This window comes from Phyllosticta citribraziliensis, assembly GCF_038025025.1.
Source record: "Phyllosticta citribraziliensis strain CPC 17464 chromosome Unknown J3D65scaffold_6, whole genome shotgun sequence".
Lineage (NCBI taxonomy): Eukaryota > Fungi > Ascomycota > Dothideomycetes > Botryosphaeriales > Phyllostictaceae > Phyllosticta > Phyllosticta citribraziliensis.
The window spans coordinates 314,808-332,982 of NW_027117343.1; the positions used below are offsets into that span (position 1 = coordinate 314,808).

General features: G+C 58.5%; 8 protein-coding genes across 8 annotated transcripts; 3 read left to right on the top strand and 5 right to left on the bottom strand.

Moving 5' to 3' along the window:
* Positions 1 to 658: 658 nt before the first annotated feature.
* On the bottom strand, positions 659 to 1,566 carry J3D65DRAFT_355922 (uncharacterized protein). The gene has a single exon (XM_066795592.1). It carries the CDS (start codon positions 1,431 to 1,433, stop codon positions 819 to 821), a length of 615 nt encoding a protein of 204 aa, XP_066655006.1. The 5' UTR covers positions 1,434 to 1,566; the 3' UTR covers positions 659 to 818.
* A 1,011-nt stretch (positions 1,567 to 2,577) lies between these two features.
* J3D65DRAFT_645759 (kinase-like domain-containing protein) lies at positions 2,578 to 4,623 on the bottom strand (the record flags this gene model as incomplete). Its single annotated transcript, XM_066802231.1, has 2 exons — positions 2,578 to 4,282; positions 4,304 to 4,623. 2 exons carry the CDS (start codon positions 4,621 to 4,623, stop codon positions 2,578 to 2,580), a joined length of 2,025 nt encoding a protein of 674 aa, XP_066655007.1.
* Positions 4,624 to 5,095: 472 nt separating this feature from the next.
* On the top strand, positions 5,096 to 6,789 carry J3D65DRAFT_602912 (uncharacterized protein; the record flags this gene model as incomplete). Its single annotated transcript, XM_066798166.1, has 4 exons — positions 5,096 to 5,298; positions 5,346 to 6,131; positions 6,414 to 6,522; positions 6,559 to 6,789. The coding sequence occupies 4 exons, from the start codon at positions 5,096 to 5,098 to the stop codon at positions 6,787 to 6,789; spliced, it is 1,329 nt and encodes a 442-aa protein (XP_066655008.1).
* A 565-nt stretch (positions 6,790 to 7,354) lies between these two features.
* On the top strand, positions 7,355 to 9,351 carry J3D65DRAFT_355969 (major facilitator superfamily domain-containing protein). Its single transcript, XM_066795593.1, has 6 exons — positions 7,355 to 7,592; positions 7,650 to 7,713; positions 7,764 to 7,938; positions 7,986 to 8,058; positions 8,111 to 8,726; positions 8,837 to 9,351. The coding sequence occupies exons 1-6, from the start codon at positions 7,460 to 7,462 to the stop codon at positions 9,213 to 9,215; spliced, it is 1,440 nt and encodes a 479-aa protein (XP_066655009.1). The 5' UTR covers positions 7,355 to 7,459; the 3' UTR covers positions 9,216 to 9,351.
* Positions 9,352 to 10,420: 1,069 nt separating this feature from the next.
* Positions 10,421 to 12,186, bottom strand: J3D65DRAFT_623604 (acyl-CoA dehydrogenase/oxidase). Its single transcript, XM_066800171.1, has 5 exons — positions 11,973 to 12,186; positions 11,738 to 11,920; positions 11,425 to 11,660; positions 11,088 to 11,365; positions 10,421 to 10,976 (listed from the first exon to the last, which is right to left on the bottom strand). The coding sequence occupies exons 1-5, from the start codon at positions 12,163 to 12,165 to the stop codon at positions 10,553 to 10,555; spliced, it is 1,314 nt and encodes a 437-aa protein (XP_066655010.1). The 5' UTR covers positions 12,166 to 12,186; the 3' UTR covers positions 10,421 to 10,552.
* Positions 12,187 to 12,593: 407 nt separating this feature from the next.
* On the bottom strand, positions 12,594 to 14,258 carry J3D65DRAFT_602915 (uncharacterized protein; the record flags this gene model as incomplete). Its single annotated transcript, XM_066798167.1, has 5 exons — positions 12,594 to 13,040; positions 13,152 to 13,234; positions 13,307 to 13,743; positions 13,790 to 14,124; positions 14,160 to 14,258. The coding sequence occupies 5 exons, from the start codon at positions 14,256 to 14,258 to the stop codon at positions 12,594 to 12,596; spliced, it is 1,401 nt and encodes a 466-aa protein (XP_066655011.1).
* Positions 14,259 to 14,443: 185 nt separating this feature from the next.
* Positions 14,444 to 16,574, bottom strand: J3D65DRAFT_623613 (yeats family-domain-containing protein). The gene is made up of 2 exons (XM_066800172.1): positions 15,508 to 16,574; positions 14,444 to 15,458 (listed from the first exon to the last, which is right to left on the bottom strand). Exons 1-2 carry the CDS (start codon positions 16,508 to 16,510, stop codon positions 14,890 to 14,892), a joined length of 1,572 nt encoding a protein of 523 aa, XP_066655012.1. The 5' UTR covers positions 16,511 to 16,574; the 3' UTR covers positions 14,444 to 14,889.
* A 127-nt stretch (positions 16,575 to 16,701) lies between these two features.
* Positions 16,702 to 17,766, top strand: J3D65DRAFT_645762 (uncharacterized protein; the record flags this gene model as incomplete). Its single annotated transcript, XM_066802232.1, has 4 exons — positions 16,702 to 16,759; positions 16,818 to 16,872; positions 16,941 to 17,281; positions 17,342 to 17,766. 4 exons carry the CDS (start codon positions 16,702 to 16,704, stop codon positions 17,764 to 17,766), a joined length of 879 nt encoding a protein of 292 aa, XP_066655013.1.
* Between the last annotated feature and the right edge of the window lie 409 nt (positions 17,767 to 18,175).

The following is an 18,175-nucleotide window of genomic DNA, read 5'->3' on the forward strand; positions in this document are numbered from 1 at the left end:
TGCTTGATGCGTCGACGACGCCGCGGACGGATACACATGTGCGCGGGCTTGGCGGCGCTGCTTGGGTAACAGCAGTAGGAAGGTACACAGACATTCCGCCTCACATGGCCCGCAGCCAAGACGGTGCGGTGCGCGCGTCCGCGCCGCCGCCACTGCCAAGGCGTGGGAGGTGCTGGCATCCTGCTTTTTCCTCTCGATCTTCTTCCTTTCTTTCTTTCTTTGCTTGCTGTGTACCTACATGGCTCGGGCAGGTGTCAACAGCAGCACCGCGTCACATCCTCCGCAGACACGGCAAAGCGTCGTCCGTCTGCGCACGCCAAGGTACCTACAGTAGATGACTACATTCGGTCTTTCCCTTCCGGCCTTCCATATGAATACCTAGCATCAACCAGCCAAGACGGGCAGCGGTACGTATGGCTCCGGGACTTGCGGACACAGATACACGTGTCGATGCGTTTTTGGCTACTCTCGCTTCATCAAAAATAGAGAAGCTCTTGTGTAGCTATTGAAGTAAGTACAGCACTATCGCTCGGTCGGCCGAGAGTGACAGCGAGGGCGGAGGAAGCTTGGCACGGCTAGCAACGCGGCGCGGACGGACGGACGGACGAATTCCAAGTTTCCAACTCTAGCAGAGAGGGTGTGCGTTGCCTTGCGTTGCGTTGCGCTGTAGTGCAGTAGTGGTGCGTCACCGCATTCCTTCTAGCACAGCACGTCCTTCCATCCATCCTACACACGCACGCTACACGCCATGTATACGGCTCCTCAGGAAAGCATGCGGCGATTGAGTCAACTACATGTGCCTTACCTAACCTACACGCCTACAAGCCTACATGCACGTAACTCCGCGGCGCTGCTCTGCTCTGCTGCGCTGCGGGGAATAACCACCACCCCACGACTCGCACCCGCCACCCACTACCTGGTAGCCTACGAGCTGCACCGCACTCGGCACGCGCTATCCCGCTCCCGAGTTGTGCTTCTGCGGTTGCTTCTTCGGTTCCTCCCCCCAATCCACAACCCGCACCTCCGCACCTCCGCGCAACTACCGTACACAATGCGAAGCAGAAGGCGAAGCAATGTGCTCTAGTCGCGGCTGAGCCATCATTCTTCCCTGTTTTCAGCTGCGGCGGGATCAGCAAGCGACGAGCCGACGAACGAGCGAAAGGGAAAGGAGGGAGCGGGCAGACGGGGAACCAAAGAGGGAGGCAGCGCAGGGTGTCGTATGGTAGGGCTGAGCGGGCATGACTCGACTCGACTCGGGGCGCAGAGGGAGGGAGGGAGGCAGAGAGGTGTGAGGGGTTTATGGATGGCGAAACCATGGAAAAAGCAGTGCGTATACGGCAACAAACGTAGTTCAGCGTCAGACACCAAGACGAGCACGAGGCACACATGGCAGTGGTATAGGCAGGCAGGCGTGCATGTCTTTCGCATGGCATTCATTCGTAAGAATAACAGCGTCGAGGGTGAAAGGTATGTAACGACGAGACAGCAGTGCCCACCCATTGTCCAGTTCATCTGTCCCAGGGAGTCCAGTCCAGTCCAGTCCAGTCCGTGCAGCGCGCCCAAGCAATGCAACTCTCTCTCTCTACTCTACAACAGCAACAGCAACGACTGCAAGTAATCAAACAAGTCAACGGCGACCAGAGCGGCCTGTTGTCGGTTTCGTCGTCTTCGTCTCCCTTCCGAGGCCGTAAAAAAAGATCATTCCAAAATCAACGAGACCCTCACGCGGCGTGAAGTGCAAGCAGCAACGGCCAAACGCCAACTCGTGGTATCAAGCACCCGTCGCATGTGCATGTGAGGGGCTTCCTTTCTTTCTGTACGGTGCATGTGCAACAAGCCGACCAACCCAGACAAGGAAATGAATAGAGCAAGCAAAAACTCTCTTTCAAAAAAACGACCGCAGCAATAGCAGCGGTCGCGGGTTCGTCGACTCCGACAACGCGAGTTGTGCAAGACAGGGACGAGCTGGGAGACGACGGTGCCGAACAAGCGACGACCTGACCGACGCTCCAGCCGCGCCGCACCCGCACACCTGACGTATCCGTGACGTGAAGGAAAAAGACGAGGGAGCCAATCGCATGGGATAGCCAGCATCCGAGCAAGAGGAAGAGGAGCAAGCAGAGAATGCCTTTTCTCAGCTGGCTGCGAGGCGTGCGCCCCGAGACGGTTGCCCAAAAACTCGCCTTCTCATTTGCGAGTTCGGCTTCGGCGTGTGTAGGCAGACTGGATGGGGAACTCGTCGGGCGACGGCCTTCGCATGGTTGCGCGAATTCCAGACCTCCCCTCGATGCTCGCCCACGGCACCCTCCACCCTCCCACACCAACCCACACCCCCGGATTCTCCGGACCCATGAACCTGGGAAAGTGGGGCCTCTCAACAACGCAAGTCTTATCGTTTGCCGCCGTCTATCACAGTTCGAAATGCGTGGCGCACAATGGTGGAAGAGACTGGAAAAAAAAAAAAAAGGTTTGTGGAAAGAATAGCTCCAACTTTTTGACCCTCTTCGCGCTGATGATCAGCGACAAGGTGGTTGTGGCAAAGAAACGTTGATTAAGAAAACCGCGCAATGGCACCGATCATGACCACCCATGGCCCATGTCGAAACGGTGCTGCAACGCCTTGGGGATCTTGCTTTCCTTGGGCGGGAGGTGGTGATGCTTCTTGACCGTGAGCGCTTTTCGAGCGTTCTTGCAGCCCGCCTTGGTGCGAGCGTCGACCGAGAGTGTGGAAGAGGGGTCGTCGAAGCTCTCCGGAGTGCAGCATTCTATCGCTCGCATTGTTGGTGTGGCGAGGACCTCGCGCATTGTGGCACGCTTGGCCGGGTCAGGATGCAGCATCTTGACGAGGAGCTTCTTCATGGATGGATTGTCCAAATGTCGGAAACAGGGCGCAGTCAATGGGAAAGCGTCGGTCGAGTTGTCGTCGAGGATGCGGCCATCCGGATGTTTCTTGCGCCACTCGTCCCAGTTGTGCATATAGGAAGCGTACTTGACGTCGTTTTTGGGGTCAGCTGAACCCCACGGTTGCTGGTTGCACAGGTAGAAATAACAAATGGCGCTCGACCATACGTCAACGGCTCTCGGGTCGTACGGGCCTCTCTTGTCGAGGATTTCGGGTGCAGTGTACGGCGGGCTTCCACAAACGCCTGGTTTGCAGAGGCGGATTTCGCCCATGTTGACACCACACTCACCGCGAGCAGCGCGCAGGCCTGGGTGTTCGCCAGAAAAGACTTCTGACACGCCAAAGTCGGAGATCTTTAGGTGGCCTTCACTGTCGAGCAGGAGATTTTCCAGCTTGAGGTCTCGGTGTGCAATGCCGTGGTCGTGCAAGTAGAGAACTCCCCTACAGAGCTGCTTGAAGAAGCAGAGCCGGTCGGGTGCACGGTAATGACCACCATAAGATGCCGGGAGAAAAAGGCCCCTTTTGACCAAGTCGTAGAGCTCTCCGTGGGGGCAAAACTCCATAATGTGGCTCCATCGGTTGTTGTGTTTGCAGAGGCGGATGCTCTCGACTATGTTGGGGTGGTGCAGGGACTTGTTGATGCTGAACTCGGATTTGATCTTCTTGAGGTAGTCGTCCTCGGTTTCGTCCTTGTCCTTGACGCGGAACTGCTTGGCAGCAAACAATGCCTCGCTGACACCATCTCTCCGACGCATGACGCGCACCTCGGCTGTCGCGCCATCGCCCAGCTTTCGTCCGCGGCGGAAAGGAATGGCGCTGGCACTCTTGAACTCCTTGTCCAGTTCGCAGTAGTCGATGATGAAGTCATCCGGAAGGATTGTCGACAGGCGACGAGACTTGAGACCGGTGCCCTCGGTTGCTCTGCCGAGAAAGGGGCGTGATGCTGGGACCTTATCCATCGGCGGCTGTGGGTGTGAGACAGTCTCGGGCAGGGACTCGACGCTTGGGTTCTTTTGGTGGTAGTGGTCTCTCCGATCCACCATGCCCTGCTTTGTCACATAATCGTCGAAGGTGATGCCGTTGCGGAGGGGGTTGGCACCAGAGTGGGTTTGAGTGTGGAACGGCCGAGGCCCAAAGTCGAACGAGGTCATGGGGTCGTCGAGGGTGCTGGTAGGAGAGCCAGGGGACGGCGGGGTCAGCGACCGAGTGGAATTGTTGGTGTTTGGTTGTGAGCGAGTCCAGCCGGAAATAACGGCATAGTCGGCCTGAGGAGGAGAGGGAGGGAGGGCTTTGTTCGGGTTGGGGTCGGATTGAGCAGCAGGGCGGCAGGCGGCAGGGGCGGGCGCGGAAGCGTCCGACGAGTGCTCACTGCTGCTGGTGCTGTCGTCACCCTTTTTGGACGAGTTGGTGCGGTGGATGCGCTTCTTGACAAAGGTGCCGATTTTCTTAAAGCCGCCTCTCGGCCCATTGTCCGTGGTGGTGGCGCGTGGACGAACGGGACGCGGGCCCGAGAGGGTCATGGTGGCCGTGGCCATTTGAGGATCGGTGGCCTTGTCTACAAAGGCATGCGTCTTGGAGAAGTTGGGAGGCGAGGTCGAGTCGCTGGTGGGCGTGACAGGCTCGGGGTGCTCGCTGGCCGAGTCGTTGCTGTCGCTGTCATCGGGGACAGGAACAGAGTTATAGTCGGCGGCGGCGGGAGCATGTGGGACAGGTCGCGCCATGTTTTTAGGGGCCGAGACGGAGGGCGAGGACGCGGGTGGTCTTGGGGAGTCTTCGACGGGCTTGGCAACGAGCATGGCGGCAGGGCACAGTCGCGGCGCTGAGCTTGGAGGAGCGGGTGCTGTAGCGAGACGCGAGGGTGAGACAGGCGAAAGCGGTTCAGATGATGGAGGGCGAGTTAGGCTGGAGGGGGAGTAGCGGCTTGGCGTGGGAGGTGGTAGTCGAGGTGGTGATGGACATGGATGGAGAGGATGAGATGGAGGAGGGGAGAGGAGAGGAACGGCGAGTCGAGGGAGTATATGTTGAGCGAGTGGAGTGGTCGATGGTACTGTAATGGTGGGTGAGACGGGCTGGGCCTGACGTCGTGGGGACATGAACGGATGGATCCTCAGAGCGCCTCTTTTTGCTGGGCTCCGGATTTGAGATGCCGGCAAGCGTGCAGTGCAGTGCCAGGCTTCCCCAGACGTGCCCCCCATGGCCGGCGATCCATTCCTGTCGAGTCCCCACTCCACTCCTGCAACCATCGAGCCCTTCTGGCCTTCTCGTGGTGGGGGTGCATCGACCCTCGCTCAACCTTCTTCAAAAATAGCCCCCCTCAAAACCACCACCGCCAATCATGGCGCCCCATGGCTACAGAGAAATCTTCGAACAGAGCCCGCGCCCTTCCTTGGCTCCAGGTCCGTGGCCGACACCCCAATGCTTGAGTGTGCCGCGACCGCGATAGGCGACTGGCTGCCGACATTACCCACCCGGCCAATGGGCTATTCTCTGCACCACTCCCTCCTCTCTGCACTACAATCAAAGGGCCCGATGGCCAATGCCGGCAAACGACACGAAACACCTCAGCCCATCAAACCCAAAGCCAAAACCAAAACCGAAGAAGAAATCAGAGCGAAAAACCGCTCAACGCTTCGGTCTGCCCCGGTGTCAAGCCTGCCCTGCACAACTCTCACCTCCCAAGAGCCACGTCACGACAGGCCAAGGACCAGCTCAACCAGGACTGCGAGACAGGCTGCCCGTGGGACGCTTGCGACTTGGTGTACCAGTCCATGGCGTCGCCGAGCCCAATCAACCGCCTCTCGCACACCCCCAGCATTTGCCAACTGCTGAATCCACGCATGGATGCATGCATTCAGGCTTGGCCTCACGTGCGCCTCCATAACCATCATAGGTATCTATCAGCCTCAGGTCTTCGACCGAGCAACCACCCTGTCCGTGTCTCGCATCTGCTCGAAACAAGGGGGAGGCCGACAAACGGGAACCTGCCGCGCCCGCCCCCGCGCCCTCCCTCTTCCGTCCGCCGTCCGCTGCCAACCCACGCCGTCGACGTCACTGGCGCCGCCCTTTGCAACGCTGCACTATCGCTTTCCGCCGCACTCGCCCATCCTGCCCATCATGCCCATGTCCACAAGGGCCAAGAACGCCTGACTATGTACAATCATTGTCGACCTGCCGCGGCACATTGCTCGTCAGGTACGGAACGTCGATGCCGCAGGGGTCTGCGGACAAGGTGCGCCCGTGAATCAAGCCAATCGGAGCGAGGGAGATGAAAGGGTCGACCTGCCTTGAACGCGCGGGAGACGGACACCGACTTCATCTGACGTGTGCTGTGCTCCCCCTGTGTCCATCGGCCATCGTCAATCGCCTGGCGACACTTACTCCTTGCTCTTCATCTACTTCGCAGGTCCTGATCAAGCCCATCATCAACTTACGACCAGCTCGATCCCCCAAACCAAACAATGCATCAGGAGAACCTTTCTGGCCTTTGATCGCATGCTCCTCGGCTGCTTAGGCAGCGCTCCATGTTTTGGTACCACCGTGTCACAACATTTCCCATCAACCTCGGTCTTGTCATCAAGGCACGGAATCGCCTACATGTCGTCGTCATGTATGTCAGCCAAGTAAGCTCAGCTAAGCTTCGCAACAACGGCATCTAGGGGCTTAGCGTTCCGATCCGCGTAGCCGTCGTCGTCGTCGTCCACCTCGCTGTTTTGACGAACAACACTGTCGCATCTACTGCACCTGCGGCAGAAGTGCGGGGACCACTTGGCGACTCGCATCCTGAGTGCTACGTGAAGATCTTTTGTTTTCGAGACGGAAGTAGACATGGCACTGCGCCTATGCCGCCAAGCGCTCTGGAAACGCCATGGCGATGCGGTGCTTCCTAGTCGAACTCCAGTGCAGCGCCGCCGGCTTGCAGGATTGCAATTTGAGTGTTCTACAGCAGTGGTAAGCGGCTTGCCGTTTTCCAAATCGACATGGAGACTTGCAAAAAAATGTCCGCGCCAATCATCGCATGGAGCAACTCAAATCGAACATCACCACGTTCAGGAAGTAAGAGCTTGGAACTGCCTGTGACTGCAAGGTGGATGATTTGCCCACTGGATGACGTCTGGACGTTTGAACTCAACGCGATTGCAGTGGATCTGCCCCGCTCGTCACTCCCGCTCGTCGCTCAAATTGCTCGAATCGTCATATCAGATTCCATGAATCATCTTGCTATCAGCGATTCGACATCTCAAACCCGCATCATCCTCCTCGTTGCTCGTGCCGACGTTCTGCCGGACATCAACACCCAATGCAGGGCCGCAATCACGCGATTGAGACCCCGGGCGAGCAGCATATAATTTGACATCAATCCCCCTCTAGGACCCACACGCGCCGCTCGAAGCAGCATCTCCGCTCCCACTTTTGAGACCCAATCACCAAGTCGCGCAATTCGACGCAAAAGTTGAACAATGAGGCAAGAGATTTTCAACATGGCACTTATAAAAGCTGGCGACGAGAGATTGTCTGCTGCCAGTTGCTACTCGCTTTGCTGTCGCCACCGTTGCCGAAATGCACCAAAATGTTGAGCAAAAGACGGGCCCCGTCTCCAGGCTCCACGCCATCTACAGGGGAACCATCTTTCAGGCCGTAATCCTCGGCTTGATAAGCTTCACGCAACCGGGAATCTGGTCTGCCCTCAACAGTGCGCCGCCCTCATTTCCATCTTTTCGCGGGACGTGATGCAAACTGAATTGGCCAGATTTGGGAGCCGGTGGGCAGGCTGAGCCCTACGTCGTCAATGCTGCCAACGTCATTACCTTTGCGTAAGTGCATTCTGGCAGCCTGTGCGCTTTTACTGACTCGAAGCGTCCAGCATCATGGTGTTTGGAGCACCGCTGGCAAGTGTGGTCGCCAATGTCATTGGCGTCAGATGGGTCATTGTGTTTGGAACCATTGGCTACGTGCCGTACTCTGCTGCGCTGTACTGCAACTCGGCATTCGGTACTCAGTGGTTCCTGATATTCGGATCAGTCACCTGCGGTCTATCGGTGCGTCTGACGAAGAAAAATCAGAAGCAAACGCTGACGGAGAATAGGCCTCTGCGCTCTGGTCGGCTGAGGCTACAGTCGCCGTGGGCTACCCAGAGCCAGCTCGGAGAGGGATCTGCGGTAAGAAGATGACCACTCGCACAAGAATTGCAGCTGACGCATTTTCAAAAAGTGAGCATCTGGCTAGCACTCAACAAGCTCGGCTCCATCATTGGCTCCGCGATCCAACTCGCCCTCAACAAAGACGGCAGCACAACGGGCTCCATCTCGACGCAAACCTACCTCGTGCTCGTCGCCATCCAATGTCTCGGCCTGCCCCTCGCCTTCCTGCTCTCCCCGCCCGACAAGCTGATCCGCACCGACGGCAAGAAGCCCACCTTCTCGGGCATCGGCCGCAGCTGGCGCGCGCAGTCCCGCGAGTTCTTCCGCATCCTGCGCCGCAAGGACATGCTGCTGCTCATCCCGGCCTTCATCACGTCCGAATGGGGCCAGACGTACCAGGGCAACTACCTCACGGCGTACTTTTCGGTGCGCTCGCGCGCGTTGGTAGGCTTCCTCGTCGCCGTCGTCGGCGCCATTGTCAACATCCTGTGCGGCTGGTGGCTCGACACTAGATGGGTCAAGCGCTCCACGCAGGCCCGCGGCACGTGGCTGGCCACGCTGGCCCTCTTTACGGCCATGTGGATTTGGTATCTGGTTGTGCAGGTTCGCTGGTCGAAGGACGCGCCGAGTATTGATTGGAGCGACTCTCAATTCAGTCAGGGCGCTGCGCTGTACATTTTGCTCCGGTACGCAAACCCCCTCTCCCTTCTCTTTTCCACCCCCCTTCCCCCTTTCTCCCTCCCCCCACCACCACCGCCACCACCACCACCACAACTCACTAACCCGCCTCCCACAGCATCGCCTTCGAAGTAATCCTCGTCTGGCTCTACTGGGCCGTCGCAGCCTTCGACTCGGACGCCGACGCCATCTCGGTAACGGTCGGCATCCTGCGCGCGGGGCAATCGCTCGGCGAAGCCTTCTCGTACGGCGTCGGCGCCGCGCGCTCCGCCTCGCTGCTCACGAACCTCATCGTCGCGTTCGTCGTCTTCTTTGTCAGCGTCCCGTTCACGACGTGGGCGGCGTGGATCGTGCCCGAGCGGCTGTTGGGCGAGGATGAGGATGACGATGTCGTGGTTGGGGGAGGGGAGGCGGGGAGTGGGAGCGGGGCGGCGAGTGATTCGGAGAGGGAGAGGGATTTGGAGCAGGTGGGCGTCAAGGTGGAGCCGAAGGAGTAGGGAGATGAGTGTAGATGACGAGGTGTTGCTGCTGCTGCTGCTGCTGCTGGGAAGAGCACATACCAGCGCCTCCTCTCGTCCAGCCCGTCGGGCTAGACGCGCGAAGACAAAAAATAGACGTTTACTTCTTTCGAAAAACCCTTTCACTGCTCGACTTACTTCGCAAACGTAGCGCCATCAACACAGGCGCGGAGGGCTGGCTGCGTTGGGCCAGCATCTGTTTCCCTCCCTCCCGCCTTCAAGGCTCCTCCCTGTTGCCGTTGACCATCTATCACAGAGTCTGAGTGCTCCACCAATCAGTCATCCGCCAGAGCAAGCAAAAACACGCTCCCTGATTCACCTGCTCATGATCGCATTGCTCGACCAAACACTCCATCGAGACGACCTGCCAGCAATCGCCAGCCAGCGTAGACAAAGCAAGCATACATACATACATACACCGACAGTCGCGTTGCTGGTCGCTTGATTCGTGCTGCTGCCGCATACATACACAGTCAGGAGAGACACTACCACGGCATCCACCTACCTCTGCGCAGCTAGCCAACTCGCTGCTTCTCTTCCAGCACTGCTGGTTCTGCTGCTCGTTTCGCGCGGCGCCGTGCAGTGCCCTGGCAGTCAGCGTTGCGGGATATTGAGCGTTGGTTGGTTAGGTGGCTAGGGAGCAACGAGAAGGCACAGGACCTGGTAGGTACGTCATACTCGACCGCACTCATCCATTTGGTCGCCCGCGGTTTTGGCGGTGGAGCGAGAAAGTGAACGACGGCTCAGGGAAAGGGGTGCCGCGCCACTGTGGCTTTGGGCCAGCTCGGCAAGCTCATTCTCGAGTCCCCGCTCTGTTGGTGTCGTGATGGGCTGTGGAGCTTGCCTTTTTGTTAAGGGACTTCGGCTTCTGCTGCGGGATGGCGCACTGCGAATTTGAACGGGCAACATGGGGTATCGGATCGGATGGGGTGTTGAGCTTGCGCCTTCGAGTGTTTCGAACAGCCAAAGAATGAGAGAGGTCAGGGGTGTTGACTGATCAAAACGAGGAAAGAGAGATTGCAGGACGCGTGTTGCTCGTGATTTTCATCTGGTTTCTAGCCATATGCATCCGGAAGGCGCTGGGAAATGCCAGAGGCGGCGCCTGTAGAAAGGAAGCATGTCTTCTCCCATCTGGAGCGGCTATGTGTCACTTTGGCACGGTCTGGATGCGAGGCAAGGATGGGGTTGAAATAAGCATAACGCGCTGATGTATTTCTATCAACAAGAAGCATCGACCCCAGATCCCTTCACCTGTACGACACCCCAAGCCATCCAGTCCACTACTCACCATCTCTCCTCTCGCCGCCGTCGTCCATCTACGCCGCAAACATCTTATTGAAATACCTCCCAATGACCATTCTCCTGACCTCACTCGTCCCCGCGCCAATCTCATAAAGCTTCGCATCGCGAACGAGCCGCCCCGCCGGGACCTCGTTCACGTAGCCCATGCCGCCCATGAGCTGGACGGCGTCCATGGCGCACTCGGAGGCGCGCTCGGCGGCGTACAGGATGGCGCCGGCGCAGTCCTGCGTCGGGATGACGTAGGCGCCGGAGGCGATGGCGGCGTGGTTGGCGTCGATGGCGGCGGCCATGGTCGACGTGTACGACCGCGAGGCTTGCAGCTTGGTGTGCATGTCCGCGAGCTTGCCTTGGATCAGTTGGTTGTGGGCGATGGGGATGCCGAACTGGGTGCGTGTGTGCGTGTACGGCAGGACGAGGTCGAGGGCTGCTTGCATGATGCTGTTTAAGTGTTAGCTGGCTGGTTCACCGGCCTTCGAAGAGGTTTCGCGAGCAAAGCAGAGATCTGGAATTGCGATCATGAAGGGAGACATGTGTTGCGTCTTTGCTTACCCGAGAGGTCCAGCGCTGAGGACCAACCGCTCTAGATCCAGGCCTTCCATGAGGACGCGCACCCCCTTGTTGATCTCACCCAGCACATTCTCTTCTGGAATGAAGACGTCCTCGAAGGCCAGCTCGCCCGTGTTGGAGCCGCGCATGCCAAACTTGTCGAGCTTGCGTGCACACGAGAAACCCGCCGTCTCAGTCTCGAGAATAAACGCCGTGATGCCCTTGGATGCGGCTTTGGGTTCTGTTTTGGCGTAAACTACCATGTAGTCGGCGTCTGGGCCCTTGGAATGGTCAGCGTCTGCGTGGAGCACACTACGAATAGGCGAAATGAAGCCCGTACGTTGGTGATCCACATCTTGGTGCCGTTGAGGAGGTACCCGCCATCGACCTTTTTCGCCGTGCTCTTCATGCTAACCACGTCGCTGCCCGCCGAATGCTCGCTCATAGCCAGCGCGCCAACCTTTTCTCCAGAAATAAGCCCCGGCAGATACTTTTCCTTCTGGGACTCCGACCCATTCAGCATGAGCTGGTTCACGCAAAGCTGCGAGTGCGCGGCATACGACAAGGCAATGCTCGCTGTCATTCTCGTCAGCCGGTCTGTCAAATTCACCGCCAGAAGCCAACCCGGCGATCCAGCCGGACCTCGCACGTACCTGACGCGCGACTCAGCTCCTCCATCACGATGCAATGCGCCTGGTACCCCATGGCGAGCCCGCCGTAGTCCTCATCCGCCGTGATACCCAGGAACCCCGCCTGCCCGAGCTTCTTCCACATGTCGTTTGGGAATTCGTTCTTCGAGTCCGTGGCCGCGGCGACTTCTTCGGGGATCTCTCTTGCTGCCACGGGCGTCAGGACGAAGCATTCGCTCCATAGAATGAGTCCACGCACCAGTAAACGCCTGCACAGTGCTCCTGAGCTCCTCGAGGTCGTCTCGCGTCGGCGGCGCAAAGCCCCGCGGGTGTTTGGATATGAAGGCGCGCTGGAGGGGCGAAGGCCCGGAGAAGGCGCGCGGCTGGCATGGCCGTAGCCTTCGGGCGCCGTGCGAGAGGAGCAAGCTCGGTCGCGGTAGTATTGAAGCCATTGTCGACGTTGTTTGTTTGGAGGAGGCGGAGGCGGGAGATCGGCGTGGGGTGAGCTGGAGGTGAGCTGGGGTTCCTTCAGCCGAGGGTAGCCGAGCTGGCATGGACGGCAGACGTCATCAAGGGGGAGGAAAGTCGTGCCGGATACAAGTCATTGTTCTTTCTCTTTTCCAATGATTTGATGTTGCGTTGCATGAACACGCTTTTTGGTTGCTTGAAGTGATTTAAGAAAAGTCGGTACATCCCGTCTTCCTGTGCATTCAGGGGGCGGCTAGAGCTTGTCAATCAAGCGTGACACCAAAATTTTTGCGTTGACAACACTATAACACACTTGATCGTGTTCAAAATATCTTTTCCCATGACCAAGCCTGCCCCACAAGAAGCTCCCCCAAGGCATTACATCCAACACTACTATCAACATCCCAGGCCATCACTCCGAACTAGAATCCGAACTGGAATGCGAACTCAAATCCACAGACTGTAGACTACCGCGATCATCTTCCTCGTCCGTGGTACTCCAATCACTGAGCCACGCCTCGGAATCATCTTGCGGCTCCTCCTCGCTCTTCTCCTTCTGAACCCACTTGATCGCCAAATCTGGCTCCTTCTCCAGCAGATAAAACTCATTCAACGGGTTCAAGAAGAGACTCGTCAGCGCCAGACACCCCTCGAAGAAGCGCACGGAGTGCCGCGCAAAGTAGAGACGCGTGGGATACGGGACTTCGTTTTCCAAAGAGGGCCCGCCGATCAGGCAATCCATGCGGTAGTCGGGCGGCTCCTCGGGACTGTCGCCCCATGGACGGGACGAGGATTTGAAGTCGTGCCGGAAGGAGAAGGTGTGTAAGCGTGGAAAGTGAGCGAGGGCTGAAATGATGCGCTGTTGTGAGCCGAGGCAGTGTCAGCGCTGATAACTTGGAGGTTCAAGAGGAGACGCAGGAAAGTGAGCAACGACGGGGACAAAATTGCCAAAGGATTGTGATATCCATACCTCGCGGTTTTCAACATAGATCATATTTAGACCCGATCCGGTCAGGGCGAGGCGTTCGAGGTTTGGTAGGAACGTGTAGATGGCTGGCTGGTGTGAGTACCGAGTGGAAAACAGGAGGGAGCTGTGTTTGATCGGGCTGATGGGCCAAGACTCACTTTTCACAAGCTCTGGCTCAACTTTTGAGTCCAGCTCAAAGCTGATCAGATGCGGCGATTTGCGAAACTTGCCAATCGCGTTTGACAACATTTCCTCCGCGTCCGTGCCGCTGTCCAATGCCCTCCTGACTTTGATGCTTTCGACGTTTGGACACAGGCGCCCCAAATAGTAGAGATCTTGGTAAATCGACAGCTCTTTGACGTATCGGAGGGTAAAAGTGGGATTGTCTCTCAAGAACACAGGCTGGCGAAAGTCACCGTTGTGAAAAAACATCCCAGAGAAACGGTCGCGTCTCGCCGTCTTGGATATTCGTGAGTGCCCCGCGTCGAGCTTCTCCAAACGTTGGGGCGTTCTCAGAAGACGGTTCAGTTCATATTCACCGACAGTAAGATCTCTATCAAAAGGCGTGACATAAGGATACGGGATTCGGAGTGACCTAAAATGACTTCAGCGGGTGGACTGTTACGAACGGTATGGCGCACCTCGTCCGCTCAAGAGCTTTTGGAATATCCAATGAACATCCCTCAAAAACGCATTCATTGAGTTGAGCCGGTAAACTCCCTCCCTCCAGCGAGACTGAATGAAACACAGATCTCTTTGCAACCCAAGTCGCCAAATACCGCAACCTGCGATTGGCAGAAGACAGCGCAACCAAGTGATTACGCCTCCGCCCTTTAGAATCTCGCCGAAGGCTTTCCTCCGCAAGGAAGTCGATTACAATCAAGAGGACATCATCATTGAGGTCATTGAAAGTAGCCATGATACCACCAAACCGTGAGTCTCCTACCAGGGGTCGAGCAAGTTGTATGGCTAGGGACTGCGAGGGAGGGGAGAGAGAGGATAGGTATGTACCTTAGTGCTACAACCTTGAGTTGTACCTAGCAACTCCTGCCCTGGCATGCCTGTGCTTGGCACACCAGCCAGGAACCAAATAGCCTCGGGTGACGCCATTGGCTTGCTTCTGGTTACACACAGCAGATTTCCAAGATTCTGCTTACCAGGTAGAGGCGCAAGTCACCACATAACCTAAGCAGTCAGTCAGTCAGTCAATCGCCAGCATGCAAGACAAAAGTGACTGTTTCAATTGCAGCTGGGCGCCCACTGCCCTACAAATTGGGGCGAAGCCCGCCGGATAGGGGAGCATGTGGAGCAAGCGGCGCCAGCGATGGTGGGGAAGTGGGGAGGCGGGGGAGAGACATTGGGGATCCACTTTGCGGGCGAGATGGGATGGAAGGAAGGTTGCTTTTTGTGCTACGATGAGATAGATGGGCTTGAGGAGCACTGACTGCAGTGCACCCGCTGGCCATCATGGCCCATGTCCGCTTGCGCCAAAAGATCAAGGGAAGTTGTAAATGTTCATATACCCAGGCCGCTCGCCCATACGTATCAAAGGCGCGCAGACACTCGAAGGCAGCGACCTGCTCAAGCGTAAGCAATCGTCGTGTCCAAGGAACCCCAAACGCCAGCATGTCTCATGGAGCCAGAACTCATGAATGCAGCCAAAAACTCCCAAAATGCAAAAGATCTGCGGCAAACCGCCCACCGCAAAAAGAAACAGAGGGAAGCCCCCACAATGACACGCTCACTTTTTCTTCTTGCCCACGTCCAAGTCGCCCGTCGCCAACAACTCTCTCCTGCGCGCCTCGACCTTTTCCTTCTTTTCGTTCAGCTCCGCAATGATCTTGTCGACTTCGCCCTCGGCCTGCTTGAACTGCCGTATGAAGCTGTCCTCCATTTGCTTGCTGTAGGGGTTGCGCTCGCTTCCCCTCTCCGGCAGCTCGACGCTCTTGTCTTCCTGTCCGACGGCTTTTCGCCGCGCGGCCTCCTCCGCCGCCTTGACTGCTGCGCCTTTGCCCTTGCCGCGACCGCCAGCTGCAGACTGCTCAGGCCACTGGCGGTCTTCGTCTGTGAGCAGCGCGTACAGTGCCTCGGTGGGCTCGTTGAACTCGATAAAGTCGAGCATCTCCGCCTTGACCAGGTTCTGCGCGCGCTGCCGCGCCATGGATTCCTCGGGGCCATAGGGCTCGAGATAGAGGTAGTGGGAGCGCACGGCGTGCTTTTCGCCGACGTAGGGTTGGAAGTAGAGGCGGATCTCGACAGTGAAGCCGCCCCAGCCGGTCTCGCGGACTTCAAAGGGCGGGTTCGCAATCACTGGGAGGAGGGTCAGAGAGGGCGCGCAAATTCGGCGGGGCCGTCGTACTTCTCTTCGCGTTTGGATATGTCTCGTGCAAGCTGAACTGAACCTTATTCAGCCACGTGCTAATGTCGGGGCCGCCGTCGACGTTCTCGACGTAGACTCGCCATCCTGTCGTGTGATCGTCTGGTATGCCGGGCGGGCGGTTCTTGTCGTCGAGTTTCCACGCCTCGCTGCCGATGCGGAATGCGCGCGTGATCTTGACGCCCTTGACGCGCTTCTTGTCCGAGAGGCCCGGCATGGCTGGGTATGCGCTGGATGGAGTCGCAGGGTGCTGGGCGGCGGCTCTGCGCCTGGTGGAAGTTTCGATATGGGGGACGGCGGCGGCGGGCGCCTGGGCCGGGGTCTGGGTATGCTGGGTCTTGCGACGCTGGGGGACGGGCGTGGAATTGTGCTTTGGGTCGAGCGAGTGCGACGGGCCTCTCTTCTTGCTGTTTGTGGTTGTGGCGGCGGCGGCGGCGGCGGCGGGCTGAGCTTTGCCGCGACGGTGGATATGGCGCGGATCTGGGGCTGAGGCTGAGGGTGCTTCTTCGTCCGACTCGCTCGGCGGCTCGACCAGCGACACGTTCCGGCTGTGGGTGCGACGTTTGTGGTGGGCGGGCTCCCAGACGCCAGGCGCAAAGTCGCCCCGCAGTTCGGCGGGTATGAGCTCGGGCGGGATGTTCCCAGTTGGGGTGCGGGCGGGAGTCTGGCGGGCGGACGAGGTGTTGCGCCTGTGGTGCGATTTTCCTCGTCCTGCACCGTGTGGATGGGCGTGGACTGCGACGGGCGTCGACGTCTTTTCGACTGACGGGATGGCGGCGGGCGAATTGGGGTTGGTCTCAGCGTGTCGAGAGCTCTCTGGTTGCTGGTCGAGGTCGAGGTCGCGGTCTGGTGCAGCAGCGGAGACGGCCTTCTTGGATCTCGACGGCTCTGGTCCGCTGGCATTGTGCTCCAGCTCCAGCTCGCGGTGCGACAGAGCTGCAGCACCTGCGCCTGCGTCTGCGTCTGCCGGTCCCATGGCTTCCATTGGCTTGGCGGACGGAATGAAGGCTAGGCTAGCCCTTGCTTGCCGTGTTCGAGTTCGAAGATCGATGCGGCGGAACAGTGCGGTGCGGTCCAACGTCGTCACGGTCGAGGTCAGGTCTCCAGATCGCTCGCCAGCATCAATGCTCAGACCATGCCCGACAACCAACATCTCCCACATCTCTCCCGTCCACCATGGCCTCGACTGCTGCCAAACGGAAGCTTGTCGTCTGCGGCGGCAACGGATTCCTCGGTGCGTCCCTCGACGGCATGCCTGGCGAGCTCCAGCTAACCCCATCTCTTCGCAACAGGCTCGCGAATTTGCAAAGCTGCCGTCCAGCGCGGTTGGACCGTCACTTCATTAAGGTATGGCCTTCCATGTTGACCGCCAACTCTGCCTCCCTGCCATGACACGGGCTAAACACCACGCACAGCCGATCCGGCGAACCCACCTGGTCCAGCGTCTCGTCGTCAACCACCGCCCCACCGTGGGCCTCGTCCGTCCAATGGGCCAAAGCCAACATCCTCAACCCAGATGAATACTCGCACCACCTAGACGGCGCCGACGCCGTCGTCCACAGCATGGGCATCCTGCTCGAGGCAGACTACAAGGGCGTGCTGCAGGGCAAAGAGTCGCCGCTCAACGGGCTGCGGAGAGCTTTCAGCGCCACAAAGGCCGGCAGCCAGAACCCGCTGGAGCGGAAGCCCGGCGAGGAGCTGCGGCCGCAGGAGAAGGACGGGCAATTGACATATGAGCTGATGAACCGCGACTCGGGTACGTCCACAGGCCGTCACCGACACCAATAGCCTCAGATCCTAACACACTTACCTACAGCCATCCTCCTCGCCCGCGAGTCCTCCACCGCACACGTCCCAACCTTCGTCTACATCTCCGCCGCCGCCGGCGCCCCCGTCCTGCCGCAGCGCTACATCACGACCAAGCGCGAGGCCGAGTCGACCATCGCCAGCGCCTTCCCCACCATGCGCAGCATCTTCATCCGCGCGCCCTTCATGTGGGACAAGAGCCGCGGCTTCACGGTGCCGCTGGCCGCCGCCACGGGCATCGCCGCCACCCTCAACGACGCCATTGGCGGCCGCCTGACTTGGCTGATGGGCGCCGGCGGCGTCAAGCCGCTGAAGGCCGACTTGGTCGGCGAGGCTGTCGTCGAGGCTGTCGACGCCGAGGATACCAAGGGCCCCGTCGAGGTGCCGGAGCTTGAGAAGCTGGCGAATAAGGCGTGGAGGCGCGGAATGTTGTAGATTGAGCCATTGAGCTCGCGCGCCAAACCACTCCTCTCTGGGTACATATGCGATGACGGCTTTCTTGAAAATAAACTCTATTTATGTTGTGTAGGACAATCTCCAACCCACGTTCAAATTCAATGAGGATGGGGAGTCCATGTCGTGATGGACGTACTCACATCATGACGTCACTGGGAGACGACACACCACACCACACATGCACCACCCGCACATATCAAATCCCATCCACCAGATTTCCTCATCCTCACATGCCCAACTGACCAAGACTCCCACATACAACTCGACCATGAGCGTTCACACCGGAGCTGAGCACTTTCAATTCCCGAACCGCGTCTCCGTGCTCAGGTAGGTGGGAGAAGGGAGGTACCGGTACGCATGCATGGAGGCACTGAACGTGCACAAGCAG